The 14,362-nt window shown below is 37.1% G+C and overlaps 2 protein-coding genes and 1 pseudogene across 4 annotated transcripts; 2 read left to right on the top strand and 1 right to left on the bottom strand.

Moving 5' to 3' along the window:
- The first annotated feature begins 11 nt into the window (after positions 1-11).
- LOC122291750 (LIM domain-containing protein WLIM2b) lies at positions 12-3,867 on the top strand. Of its 3 annotated transcripts, none has more exons than XM_043099715.1 (6): positions 12-274; positions 792-960; positions 1,991-2,090; positions 2,189-2,223; positions 2,347-2,436; positions 3,345-3,867. In XM_043099715.1, exons 2-6 carry the CDS (start codon positions 826-828, stop codon positions 3,558-3,560), a joined length of 576 nt encoding a protein of 191 aa, XP_042955649.1. In that variant the 5' UTR covers positions 12-274; positions 792-825; the 3' UTR covers positions 3,561-3,867. The 3 variants fall into 3 exon arrangements, with proteins under 3 accessions (XP_042955649.1, XP_042955640.1, XP_042955631.1); XM_043099706.1 differs by having other exon boundaries at positions 15-274; positions 712-960; XM_043099697.1 differs by having other exon boundaries at positions 17-274; positions 702-960.
- An 802-nt stretch (positions 3,868-4,669) lies between these two features.
- On the top strand, positions 4,670-7,575 carry LOC122291728 (annotated as a pseudogene).
- Positions 7,576-7,635: 60 nt separating this feature from the next.
- LOC122291733 (probable sugar phosphate/phosphate translocator At3g11320) lies at positions 7,636-11,303 on the bottom strand. Its single transcript, XM_043099664.1, has 4 exons — positions 10,359-11,303; positions 9,561-9,664; positions 9,189-9,417; positions 7,636-8,197 (listed from the first exon to the last, which is right to left on the bottom strand). Exons 1-4 carry the CDS (start codon positions 10,797-10,799, stop codon positions 8,051-8,053), a joined length of 921 nt encoding a protein of 306 aa, XP_042955598.1. The 5' UTR covers positions 10,800-11,303; the 3' UTR covers positions 7,636-8,050.
- Positions 11,304-14,362: the final 3,059 nt, after the last annotated feature.

Below are 14,362 nucleotides of genomic sequence, written 5' to 3'. Positions count from 1 at the left end.
GGTGGGAAAACCGCGTAATCGAGCCGTTGAACGCACATAGTGGAGCCAACAAAGATATTTTGGCGTGCTTTATTATTATTATTTTTTTAAATAATAATCTCATTAACCTCTGTCTCTCGTGGGTATACTAATTTATCTATATTTTCCAATTCGCTGCATAAAACGTCTCTGACCCTTCGCGTTCGATGATCAGTCCCCATTTCCGAACTTGTTAGCTTTTAGATCGAGCCAATTCCGTGGAGCTCTCAGATCCACAATTGCTCTATTTTTCGAGGTAAATTTAATCTCCCAAGGAATCAGATCTTGTCAAATCTCTCTTGTGCTTAAATAGATGTGCGCATTTCTTTGGGATTTCTCCTCGAGATCCCTACATTTTACCATTACGTGTTTCAACAAGTCTCCAATCGATTTCGGAGAAAGCTGGGGAAAATTAATGAAAATGGGTATATTTTGTGTCCTTTCAATATAACGGACGAACACTTTTCTCAATCCAAGTCAAATATCTCTATTTGGTTCTACTGAGTTGGATGTTAGGTTTATTAGAAAACCCATCTAAATAAATCACTTAAAAATTTTAAAATCTTGGGGCTGTCTTTCAGTTTTATTGCCTAGTTTTCTCCGAAACCAATCATAACGAATGATGTATTTTCCCTTCTTTGACATAGTCTGGCTACGTTCTTGATTCTGTTTGTTCTTTAAAGTTCTTGGTAGATAAGTTTGTTGCTGGAAAGAAAATCTACTTCCCTTATTTTGGAACCGATCTATTTCCTTGGGGTTGGCGGTAATTTTAGCATTTAGAGAAGAGCTAGATCCGAGGCAGGAGATATGTCTTTCACTGGAACCCAACAGAAATGCAAGGTCTGTGAGAAGACGGTTTATCCGGTAGAGCAGCTATCTGCCGATGGGATTGTTTACCACAAGTCTTGCTTCAAGTGCTCCCACTGCAAAGGGACGCTAAAGGTATATCTTTCGTTATTCCTGGCTCTTTTTTGGCTTAATAGTATGCATGCATGTTTCAGCGCCCGTGGCAACTATGGTTCTGTTTTTTTTTCCTCGCCTTTTTGGCTATGATTTCACTGAAATTATTAGTGTTAATCACATGTTTCACACACCGGTTACTACGCTCAACTACCTGCAACACGAGGAAAGTGGTGTCTTGGGGTTGATGAAACACCTCCGATACCTTAGTCAGTTTTCAACTCTTTAGAGAGAATTTCAGTATATTAGAGAATGTAAGATAGTAATTCTGACCTAGTGCCCGTCTTTTATACTACCTGCCGAGGTGGTCCTCCATATCCCGTGTCAGAAGTGTTTGTCTTCCATTTGGGATACCACATTGTCGTCTTTAATGCGGCGTGACCTCCCCAGGCCATGTCCTTGTGACAAGTGGGTGAATGTGGCCACCTTCCGTGCGTTCTATCAGGGACAGGGGGTTGCACCGTGCACTCTATCAAGGGCAAGGGATTGTGTCGTGCACTTTGTCAGGGACAGGGGGCCTTACCATGATCCTTGTTCGCGTTTCGTATTTGTCCTTTAGAGCGGCATGGCCCTACCACTACATGCATGTGCAGGGCGGTGTCAAAAATGTCGGCATTCCATCATTCCACGTCTACTTTCTTCCTGCACGGGGCCCTGAGCCTCTTTCCCATTTCACCGACTTGTGGGCCGACTACACTTTGGTCACTAGGCCGCCTGGGATAAGTTAGGCCCAACCTGGTAGGGGATGTAAACATCCCTTCCAATTGAGTCTACTCTGGTTACGCTGAAAGTTTTATGATTAAAAAAGAATAGAATAATAAATCTTTGGTTCTATATAAATAAACTATTGAGAGAATTACTTGTGCTATTCATGTTGCTACTATTCGGGTTCATAATGTAAGCAAGAATGGTTTGCATTAACCCTGATCCTGTTTAGTGAAGATTAGCAACTTCTGTTTTTGTTGGTTGATTCTAAATAGGCTATTGAGGTGTGTAACTTATATGTTTTCAGCTCAGCAACTATTCTTCAATGGAAGGGGTTTTATACTGTAAGCCTCACTTTGAACAGCTATTCAAGGAGACGGGTAATTTCAACAAGAATTTTCAGTCACGTACGTCTTTTCATTTACAAGAGAAGTTCTATATTTCTTTTTCTGTTGAGAGTTTCTCTTTTGCATACTTAAGTTGCCATGGATTTCATTTTTAACAGCTGCAAAGTCAGCTGAGAAGTTAACTCCAGAGCTGGTAATTTTCCATATTGCACTTCAAGTTTTTATGATTCTATTATGAGTGGACAACTTCATTGTAAGGAATCTAATCTGTTTTTGGATGTTGTCACTGATTCTCAAAGGCTTGAGTTGGTTTCAGACTAGGTCACCAAGCAAAGCTGCTAGCATGTTTTCTGGGACACAAGAAAAGTGTGCTACCTGTGGTAAAACTGCATATCCACTGGAGAAGGTAAGATTCTAAATTTCTAACAGGTTAATTTGTTGTTACATGCTACATGGGAGGTTGCATTGAAGTTTTATTCAGTTGCATCTTTTTTCCATTTGTGTTTTCTCCAAAGCATATTTTTTCCCCTTTTCCTGGTGGCAGTTCAGATGATCTTTTTAATGTTTTAGTTGATAGTAAGAAAATAAGTTTTTACCTATAATTTTTTTTTATAGGTAATCAAGTTTTTACCTATACAATAAAAGTGAGGAAATAAGTGTAGAAATTAATGGAATGTTGCTTGGGGATCAGGTTGGTAGTTATTTGTGGAAGAACGAACAGAACAGATAAAAGCCATATAGGAGCCAAGCTGGGCCAAGTCTGAGACTAATGAAGATGGGCATATAGTCAACGAGGGAAAAAAAATAAAAGAAGATAACATATATTCAGGGTTGGCTTGGTCAAGTTTTCTTTTGCAATGAGTGAAGCCTTTCCCATAGTTGCTAGTTCTAAACTCCAATAGTAGTATATATAATTATATATACTTATAAAAAAAGTAGTAATTGTATGTACAAAAGCAGATAATAGCGAAATGCAAATAAGGGAAATTGTCCGATGGGTATTTTACCAATAAATCCAAAAGCATCTAAAACTTTTCTGTGACCCGTGCAGATCTTGTTTTTTTTTTTTTTTTTTGATAGGTAGCTTTGCAAATCTAGTTCCCAGCCAATCCACTTTGGCTGTACATGCATAAAGTTATGCAGGTAGATGCATACAGTGTACTGCAATTGTTGGCATCATTAACAGGGTGATATAAAATTAAAATTAAAATGATCCCCCTTATATGTAATTTTGACCCCAATTAGATTCAATCATGTTTTACGCCTCCTGATAACGTGGATTACAAATGGGTTTTCCATACAAAAAATTTGCAGGTGACAGTGGAGAGCCAGGCCTATCATAAGTCATGTTTCAAGTGCTCACACGGCGGTTGTCCTATAACCCCATCTAATTATGCAGCCCTGGAGGGGATTTTATATTGCAAACACCATTTCTCCCAGCTTTTCAAGGAGAAAGGGAGCTACAACCATCTTATCAAGTCTGCATCAATTAAACGTGCAGCAGCAGCAGCCTCCATTCCAGAGGCTTAAAGTCCCAATCCTTTAACTATGGATTTGATTACATTGCTTTCTTTTTTATTATTGTGTGTGTTTCTTCTGATTCCTGATCTCAAGGGTGGGGAACTGGCAAAACTTGGTTCTTCTCCGTGTTCCCTTTTTGCTCGTCAGTGTTGAGCATACTGTTGTGTTTGCTTGATATATGGGATGCCAATCCAACTGGTGTAAAATGATTCGCAGGACCCATTTGCAGAACTTCACGAGCTTTATGTACTTTTTGTATTGGCTTGTTACAAGGATATGGAGTGTGAAAAGGCCGCATATTCTTGCTGCTTTCTCATTTGCCAGAGCTTTACGTTGGGAAAATGTCAATTCCGTTTTCTATTTCACTTAGTTGGGGATTTCTTGAAAAAAAAATATATATATATATATAATTAGTAAATGTTGTTGTGCTTATAAGAAAGTACATACTATATGGTAAGCTTTGGAAAAATTAATCTTCTTTTTGTATCAATATAATTGGAAGAAATATAGACTTTAGCATGGGGGAGAGAAGAAAGAGTTCTTTCTCAATAGTCCGATACCACACACCTGCAAAGAAAATAAAAACAGGCGTGTGGTGTAAAGGTGAAGTACCGAGCAATGCAAACTTAATCAAATTAATTGTTTTTTTTTTTTTTACCTGAAATCAAATTAATGGTTTGTTGGTGCTTAGATCTAGTGACTGTTATAATGGGCACGATCATGGCCAATGCATCATAATTATTCATAGATGCAAGTTGCGTGAACAACAGTTATAACAATGAATGTTACTAAGATCTTGTTTGGATGCACAGTGGGTCTCGTCTTATTTCATTTGATTTTAATATTTAAATATTATTTAAATATAAATATATTTTAATTTTTTTAATAATTTTTCATCTAATTATTAGAATTTCTTTAAAATTTCATGTAAAATATAAAAAAGATTCAACTTTTTATATTTCAAAATAAAAATTATATTCTAATAATATTTTAATTATATAATATTTTTATTCAACTTTTATTTTATTATTTCTCAATTTTTAATAAAAATTTTAATTTAAACTATTTTATTATTATTTACAAATTATTTTATTATTATTCATCAATTTATTTTTGTCAACTATCCAACTGAGCCGCAAGACATAGCGACGATTTAAATATACTTTTTTTGTTAAAAAAGAAAATTGTTTTTATCATTTGACAATGTTAACCTTGACCTGTTTCGAAAGAGCATTAAAGAGCAAAGACACGGCTCCGAAAACGGTTTCGTTTCCATATTGATTCTGGCGGAACTAGCATTATTCGTTTCGATTTCCCGCCAAAGAGAGTGCCACAACCACATGAATAACGCTCTCTCTCTAGCGCGCGCGCGAAGATCTTCGAAAGAAAACTAAACCCCAAAATTACTCTGAAAATTTGAGTTCGCGTTCTAACTTATCGAAGTCACAGAGAAAAATGCTGGAGCTAAGGCTGGTCCAAGGCGGTCTTCTAAAGAAGGTTCTAGAAGCAATCAAGGACCTTGTCAATGATGCCAACTTCGACTGCTCGCCCGCGGGGTTCTCACTTCAGGCCATGGATGCCAGCCACGTCGCCCTGGTGGCCCTCCTCCTCCGATCCGAGGGCTTCGAGCACTACCGCTGCGACCGCAATCTCTCCATGGGCATGAACCTCAACAACATGGCCAAGATGCTCAAGTGTGCTGACAACAACGGCATCGTCACGATCAAGGCAGATGACGGCACCGACTGTGTCACCTTTATGTTCGAGAGCCCTAGTAAGATTTCACTCCCTTTCCTTTAAATTCTATTTGTAACTTTGGTGGTTTCCGAGGAAATGTGGGAAAGGGCATGAAGAAAAGGCGCAAATCAGTTCTGTTTGATTCTATTAATGTTTGAAAGTTTTAATCTCTCTCTGTCTTTTTTTTTTTTTATTTAAATCTTTTATCTTTTCTATGTCGTTCTCTTGGGATTTTGTTTGTTGAAAGAATGTAGGAAAGGAAAATTGATAGTTGCTTTGTTCTGAAGGTGAAATCCCGAATGCCTTCTTTATGATATGGTCTCGTGTGATTTGAGAGTGAGGAAAAATAATGGAAAACTATCTATTTTTCTAAGTTTTTGTGAATGCATAGAAATTCCATCAAATAACAAAATAGTTTCATAGGAGCATTGGACCAATATTTTGGAGGCTTTTCTTTTGATGGTCTCCTACTACAGAGATATTAAGTTGAAGATTCTAGACTCAAGATTCCTCTCATGATATATCATTTTTGTGGCTCTTTTAAAATGCAAATTATGAATTGCTGAAATTTTCTGTGGTTTCTAATCTTTTAATAAATTTTTTGTCGCTCCGTTGGAAAAAAATACTCGTAGGTCTGTAAATTGGCCCGATTTGGTAAAAATTTACTGTGCTTAAGCTGTTTGTCGGGATGCATGAGTTTGCTACATGAAATTGGGACTCTCTTCACTGAATGTGGTATGCTTTTTATTCCCTTTGAGAGTTATTTGATTGGTTGCTGCTTTTTCTTGGCATGAAGCTCAAGATAAGATTTCTGACTTCGAGATGAAGCTGATGGACATAGACAGTGAGCACCTTGGGATCCCATAAGCTGAGTTCCAAGCCATTGTTAGGATGCCATCGGCTGAATTTGCAAGGACCTTAGCACCATTGGTGACACTGGTATTCTGCATTCTCACTTTCTTCCTTGTTACAGTTACTTTATAATTATTTATGAAAATAGTTAATTTGTTTCATGGTGTAGACGTGTCAGAAATTCAGAACTCTCACTCTGGGTGTAATGGTGATTTTTGTAGTTGTTATATCCGTGACAAAGGAAGGTGTGAAGTTCTTTACCAGAGGTGATATTGGGACTGCCAATATTGTTTGCAGGCAGAATACTACTGTGGACAAGGTTAGTGACGTTCTGTAGTCTTGAAATTAATTGTATAAAACAGAGCTATTTGTAATTTTGAGACTCAACATGAACCATTGGAAAGTAATATAGGCAATTGGTTATATACTTCTTAGCAATGTAGGGCTCTAGACATGCCTGCTTCTGTTTTCTCTAGAATTGAGAGACTGTCCCAGGACGGACTTGCCTATGGGTTCTTTTGTCATGCTGATGTTGGTATTTACAGCCAGAAGAAGCTACAGTCATAGAAATGGAGCCAGTCACATTGACATTTGCTCTGAGGTATATGAACTCATTCACAAAGGCAACCCCTTCGGCAAACCAAGTGACAATCAGCCTGTCTTCAGATCTGCCTGGGGTAGTTGAGTACAAAGTGGCGGAGATGGGTTACATAAGATTTTACTTGGCTCCCAAATTAGAAGAAGATGAGATCGAAACTCAAGTTGAAACCAGGCCTCAAGTTGACATCAGGCCTAAAGCGGAAACCAAGCGCAAAGTGGAGGCCAAGCCTAAAGTAGAGACCAAACCTAAATTGGAGATCAAGTCCGAAGAGGAGAGGGAGCCTCAAGTGGAAAGCATGGCGGTGGAAACCAAGGTCGAAGCCGATCTTATGGATGATGAGTAGTTCATCTGGTGTTATTGCCTCTTAACATCTAACGTATCAATGCCTACCTAATTCAATGGTTAGATTTTTGCCACACTATTATTTTTAGAGTAATGCTACATACAGTCATTTTTGCGCACTCCCTGCACACTCCACTGATATGATTAGCTGGATTAACTTTTTTTTTAATACACAACCAATCATATCACTGGAGTGCACAAAGGAGTCTGCAAAAATGATTACACATAAAATTTTCCTTATTTTTATAAAGGGTATGGTTGACCTGGTCCTCTGAAAGTGATATCATGCATTCTGATTTTGGTTCTCTCTTTCACTTCAAGTCATTCAGTTCCCCTTTACTTTGACCCGGGCATGCATCTTAACGTCCCATGGCGTCCTTTGTTGACTTTTCCGGAGAAAAAAGCTCTAATCACCGTCTTTGCATCGCCAAATCTCACTGTGGACTGGTTCTTGGTTAATTTTCATGTTTGTATACTCACGTGTATTTGATATCCTTGTGCGCTATGTATTTAGAAGAAATTCCTTAAATGCAGCGATGTATAAGTGCAGAATGGCAAGATAATGAATGATTTTCATTAATTAATCAATATATGTGAAATGTTAATTAACATATCGATTGTGTATAGACCCAATCTACAGCCATTTCCTGAAAGAATAATAATAGTCAATAATTTAAAAAAAGAAACAAAAAACAAAAAGGCATTCCAAAACCCCAAACAGGGAGTAATAGATGCATATAAGTCACTTATTGAACTTTTCTACTTTTTGGCTAATCTGGGTTGTTGCTGATACAAGTGGAAGCCAATCTCTGGGCTTCCAGGCAAAAATTAGAGGGCAATATACTGCTCATGCTACCAACTGTTAGCATGTGGCCCAAATCCCCCCCCTCCACGGGCGTTGATGCTATACTTGCTTTTAGAAAATCAAAATATAGGAACATCCACTTCATCCTCTCCCATAATGATATCATTTGCTTCGTTTCTTGGCTTCACTGTACAGTATAACTCCAAAGACTGTGAGCGAGTAACCGAGCATTCCAGTAACCGAGACAGGATTTCTGAAAATTAAAATTGAAACCACCACAGCAACAGCTCCTTTTGCATTTCCCAGTACCTGAAGCAACCAAGGACTCTCGTTTTACATAGTTCAAACTTCCAAATCATATAGAAGCAATAAATGAAAGGAAAAATAAGGCAACATTGCATATTATATGCATTGAGCCCCTTGAAACAAAAATAAACGGGGCAGCAAGATTGAACAAGGGTAACTGAACAATGTGGCTGGGACAGCTTTAGGGCAAAACATACTGCTAAACATTTTTAAAGTGAGTTATCAGCAAGCTTTTATGCTCTGAATAAGTAAGATTCAGTAGTCAAAAATAGCCAACGTAAAGCTATACCACATGAGATCTACAAAGTCTGTAAAAGCACTATCCTCCTCACTTGGAATTTGGGGACATGGACTTTGTTCCCTGCATCTTCAACCCACATAATTTTAACCATCCTTCCAAGAGCTGCCTTTGGCTTAAACCAAAGCACCCCCCTCAATGGTACCAATCTATTGCATCCCATCATCCATGAGCAAAACCATCTTAGATGATTCTTTCACCACGGTCTTGATTGGCGCCCAGAGCTCCAACTTATTAATATCCCTATTATCTCCATACTTTTTCAAAAATACAAAAATGATGGTTATAACTTATAACAAATTGCTGCAATTGAGTTTCTATGGGCACCAACATAAGAGAGAACTGCTTATATTCAACTGTTAACTCCTTCCATAACCACCACAAGTTGCATGAGGAGATGATCTCGAGGTAATAACATAAATCCATTGTAATTTCTCACCAATTTCCGAGCATATCACTCATGGATTTTGCAAATATCCAAGGCATCCCAATAGGAAATATCTTATTGGCAATGGAGCAGCTAAATTTTGGTGATTGGCAAAGTAAAGATCATTCCTCCTAAACAGTCATAACTACATAGCCAAGGAGAATATTGATTTCTAACAGCTCAAGGACAATACAAGTAACTAACTGCAACCATAAAAATTAAAATGCAGGATAACAAATGGAAATTAGTCCGTATTTAAGAGGCCATACCTGGAGAGTGAGAGCACTGGTGTGTTTTGTGACCAAAAAGTTGGTCAGGTTCACAAAATATGCCAGCGACGAATTGAATAGTAAGTACCATATGATCTTTATATCGTCTCTAGCTAGAGCCAGGGTGATGCCAACCACATTTTCTTCCATAATAAGTGTTGCGGGTAGCAGAAAGACAACAGCTATTGGAGCCATGTAAAGCAGGAGGTTCATAGAATTCAGCTTCTCCCTAAAATAATATTGCAGGCCTCTCAGTACCCTTTTTAGTTTTAAAATAATCCAAACTTTAAATTTCCAAAAGCCCAAATACAGAACAAAGTTTTATCCCATCAACTTCAGTCTCGAGATGATGGATGCATAAGAGTTCCTTACCCTTCAGAAGACAGCAAAATCCCTTGTAGAACAGATTTAAGCGCCCTCGCAGCCGTAGCTGCTACACACATTATGAACCCAAACAGATGGAAACTCGGTTCACCCTGTGACCACAAGGAAGAAAAAAAAGACCACAAAATTTAGAAGGCATCTACCTCATACTAATGATGTCTCGCTAGAAAAGAGACAACTGTCAATCAAAGAACTACAAGGTAATTAATAGTGGGAGTGTCTCTAACCAAAAATCCATTAATGATTCAACCAACCATATATAAATCTTCCAAAACAGAAAACGAATGATTTCTAAAGTTTTGAAATCAAGGTTATGGTACAACACAAATACATACAAACCTCAAAGATTATTTAAAATAAAGAAACGGGAAGTGAGATTAAATCAACGTATTAAGTTCGATGCAGTCAAACAAAGCTCCATCCTTAAATGTTAGCATCCAGGCTAAGAGTTGAACTAGGTTCAGCTGGGAGAAACTGAAAGATAATTTTTCCTAGATTTTCCAGCCGAACAACCGCGACTTAATTCTTTTATACATTCCTCCCCACCAATTTGCAGCAACTCCAAATAAAACTGGAGCCGATTGCATAGCAAAGTAGCTCGACACATCCCCACCCCCCAAAAAAGAAAAATCCACACACACAAAAACAAAAGGCAGCTCACCTTCAATTTCAAAAACAAAGATCCACGTTTCAAATTAACTCCTAATACTATTGATCAACTGGCACAAACTAGAAAAAAAAAAAAAAAAGTAAAAGAAAAAAGAAAGAAAGAAAGATGTGACATACCCCGCTTGCTATGATCACCCCGGTGACAACAGGAATGAGGGTCACATAGGTAAGCCAAGCCTCCCTCTTCAAGGTCATGAGGTAGGCAAACACAGCAGTGAAAAACGGCGTCGTGGCCCCAATAGCCTGGTTGAAGGAGACGGGCAAGAAGCGGAGCGAAACGTTGCCAAAGACGACCGAGATGCAGAAGACGAGGCTGAGTGCAGAGATCTTGAAGAACTGGACCCGGGACCGAATTGTCTGCATGGGGACAACCTTCATCCATGCGATGGCAATATAGCTGAGCAGAGAGCAAGCGGTCATGTGGCACATGGTCAGGAAGATCGGGTACTTGAAGCCGTAGTTGCTGAGCAAATATTTGTTGAGCAAGAGGACCCCAATGTTGGAGGAGTACCAAGAGGCCACGAGCCCGATCGTGAAAAATCGACTTGAACCCTTCATTTTCGGAGGTAGGTATTGATCGGGCGGCTGAGATGAGATGAGATGAGATGAGATTTTATCAACAACCAAACAGAAGGAAAAAATACAAATAGGCAATATGCAGGCAAGTTGGGCTGTACTATGACAAGAACTTGGATAGGATCTGTTAGGGTTTGGGCGTATCAAGATCTGGATATTGATGAATTTAGTAAAAACGAGAGACACAAGATAATATTGCAAAGAAAAAATGGGTTGGATTCCACGGATCTGAAGGGAAATCGAAATTCATTTCTCTTCAAAGAGAGGGAGAAAGAGACATAGACGGGTAAAGAAACAGAGGCGGGCCTGGCTGGAAAGGATTTGTGATCGTATTTTGAGGACAAGAACACGATCCACGATCAATGTACCCCTGCAAATAGGGGGGAAGAGATACCGACAGGCGGAGGGAGAGAGAGTTTTAAAGCAGAGAAGGTAAACGCGTATGGTGGGGTGGGGGTGGAGCTTGGTTCGTACCCATTTCCCACTAATTTATTGGTAATTGGTCGTAGACTTGTAGTCTTATTGCATTCATTTACCAGTATTTTTTTATTTATTGAACTTATTTTTTTTCTTAATCATAATTAATTTGTTGTCACCGTGTTTTAGAGGTGTACAGTTCAAGGAAAGTAGGACTTTGAGTGATATTCATGTTATATAGGTGATTTTACAAAGAAATTGCTGCTTTCAGAAGCGTAATTAAAAAAGAATGCACAGACTTTTATTTTATTTTATTTTTTATTTTTTTGTTAGAGACATTTTTGTCAACATTCCTTGTAATTATTTGACTGAAAAAAGAGACTTGTATGATAAGAGGATGATTAGGAGTATAAAAAGGTGTAATCGAATTGCAAACGGAAACAACACCAACATGTCAATCTCAATTTTTATACCAATTTTTGTCTAAATTCTTGCATGCCATACATAATAAGAGGCCTTTTCTTTTTCTTTTTTATTTTTGCACTTTGTTGCCTTCTATCTATTTGTGGGTTCATACAAAACAAATGCAAGGACCCATTCAAAGAGTAACCTGACCTAAATTCCAAAACCCCACAAAAAAATTATGATTGCAAACCCCGAATTTCCCAATCTAAATCCAAAAAAATTTATAAATTAAAAATTGGGAATTATTTCGTGATGCGGTCATATATGACCAAATAACCCATTCAGGGACACGTTCTCGTTGACCTTAAGTAGTGGAGGAAGGAAGATGAAGAAAAAAAAGAAGAATGCGTACTATTGTGACTTAGTCCGTAATCAGCGGAGAATAGTCAGAGTGATTAGAAACTTAAAAACTTTTAGGCAAAGGCCGGTCCATATGCCGCCATTTACTGTCACGAGATCCTGTGAATCTCATTGGGAGCAGCAGCCTGAGACTCGTTCGGACAAGTAATCGGATCAGATGGTACTTTCCAGTTTCGATATAAATGAGGAATTAATGTTCTTCAACCTAATTTCTAGCGGGTCGACCTGAAATTCTTTGCGTTAATAGTAACATTTGTAATGAACATATATAAGTTAGTATGGTTTGGACTCTACATAGCATTTCTTTCATTTCAATGAATAATATAGTATATATTTAACGTATATGAGGTATTTTAATTATTGCATTTTTTTTTAATAAATACTAGATTACCAACTGAAATCACAAACACGTCAAGAAATGTATAGAACTAAAAACCATTAAAAAAAATAAGGATTTTAGATATATACTACAATTCAATATAATAAAAATATGATAGGGGTGTAATATAGACAAAAAAGATATATACCACAACTTCATCTTACTCATACCTTATCGGGAAGATATGATATTATTTATTAACTTTTAAATTTGTCGTTTTACTGATCTAGAGGTAGATGAGTATTGTCACATTAACACAGTATAATGAAAATGTAATCAAAATGCAATACCGAATAGTGAAATGATTTGGTAATAAACAATCGGGCTAATAAAAAAGATATAACGATCGGGCTAATAACGATCGGGCTAATAAACACCCAAAAGCAGCCGTCCATTCAATGGTTGCCATGTAAGGAAAAACACTATAAGAAAAATAGGCTTCACCACACAAATCGATTCTTGTTTTTCTTCATCTGGTTTTAGAAAATACAAGCCTGTGATTTTGTCTTTCCCATCTCAACAAACATCTTGCATGCATACTATTCTTTCCATTTCAACAATCTTCCATATCCATTTCCATCATCTTTCCCTCAATACAAACAACAAACCAACTAGAGTGTTTGATTACTAGGAGTGTTGCCCAGATGACTAACACAAGAGGGAGGATGAATTGAGTTGTATTAAAAAAAATAACAATTATAAATCAAATATATAATATAAAATATAAACAAAATATGAAATAACAATAAATATAAAGAGTAAGGGTAAGAGAGAAGCAAACTCAGTATGTTAACGAGGTTCGGCCCCACTGCCTACGTCCTCGCCTCAAGCTACCCCTTGAGGATTCCCAAATTCACTATTCAACCTCCTTCAGGTGGAGATAGAAACCTATTACACTTTTGAACAACACTGCTACAAAGGATCCGTGTAGAACACCCTCTACACTTGCAATCACCTTACACGTGGTGATTCAACTATTCCCTGTGTAGAATACTTTCTACACGCACAAGGGTTATACACACCCTTTTTCTGATACAAAAGCTGATAGTGGGTAGGTTATCAGAAAACACTCCTCAATGAGTGAAATAAGAACAATACAGCGCAAACTATATATCTCAAAATGAACAATGATTAATGCTCAATGCTTAGAGAAGAGAGAATGAAAGCTTTGAATGAATGTTGTATGCTCCCGGTGTTGTGAATGTGAAGCTCTAAAATGATCTATTTATAGGCATATGAGACTTCATATTCAAATTTAAAAAGATTCACATGTCAAAGACAACATCATTCACTTTTTCAAAAAATTCAAATAAAAGGTTCTTCTTTTTCAATTGTCAAAGACAACATCATTCACTTTTTCAAAAAAATCAAACCTAATCTTTTACTTTTGGCATATGATAAAATGAGCACATTTTCCTTTTCAAAAAATTCAAACCTATTCTTTTACTTTTTGCATATGACAAAATGAGCACACTTTACTTTTCAAACTTTTCAAACAAAATCATCTATCTTTTGTATAAGTCTAAAAAAGCATCAATCACTTTTGAAAATATTCAAATAAAACATGCACATGTGAAAGATGACAATCAATCATCTTTAATATTTTTAAAGTTCAACCCTTTAATCAAGGCATGCACATGCAAAAGATGACAATCAATCATCTTTCAAAATTTTCAAATTTAATTTTCAAAAATATTCATGCATATGTAGAAAATGTATTTTAATGCTTTATGATAAAATATTAATTTTGAGCATTAATCCTAATTTCGAATTTTAAGAGATTTACAACATTACTCTATGACTTTAATGTAGACTTATTTTCTTCTTGCTCATGCTTGGTTCTTTGATATGCTTGATTTCATTGTGTGAACAACTTGAGCTTGAAACTCCTTTATTCTTTGAATTCATTTGTTATCATCAAAAT

The sequence above is a fragment of the Carya illinoinensis genome, chromosome 1, assembly GCF_018687715.1.
Source record: "Carya illinoinensis cultivar Pawnee chromosome 1, C.illinoinensisPawnee_v1, whole genome shotgun sequence".
In the NCBI taxonomy this organism is placed as follows: domain Eukaryota; kingdom Viridiplantae; phylum Streptophyta; class Magnoliopsida; order Fagales; family Juglandaceae; genus Carya; species Carya illinoinensis.
Note: the sequence above shows the minus strand (reverse complement) of the source record. Positions and strands in the feature narration are given on the sequence as shown.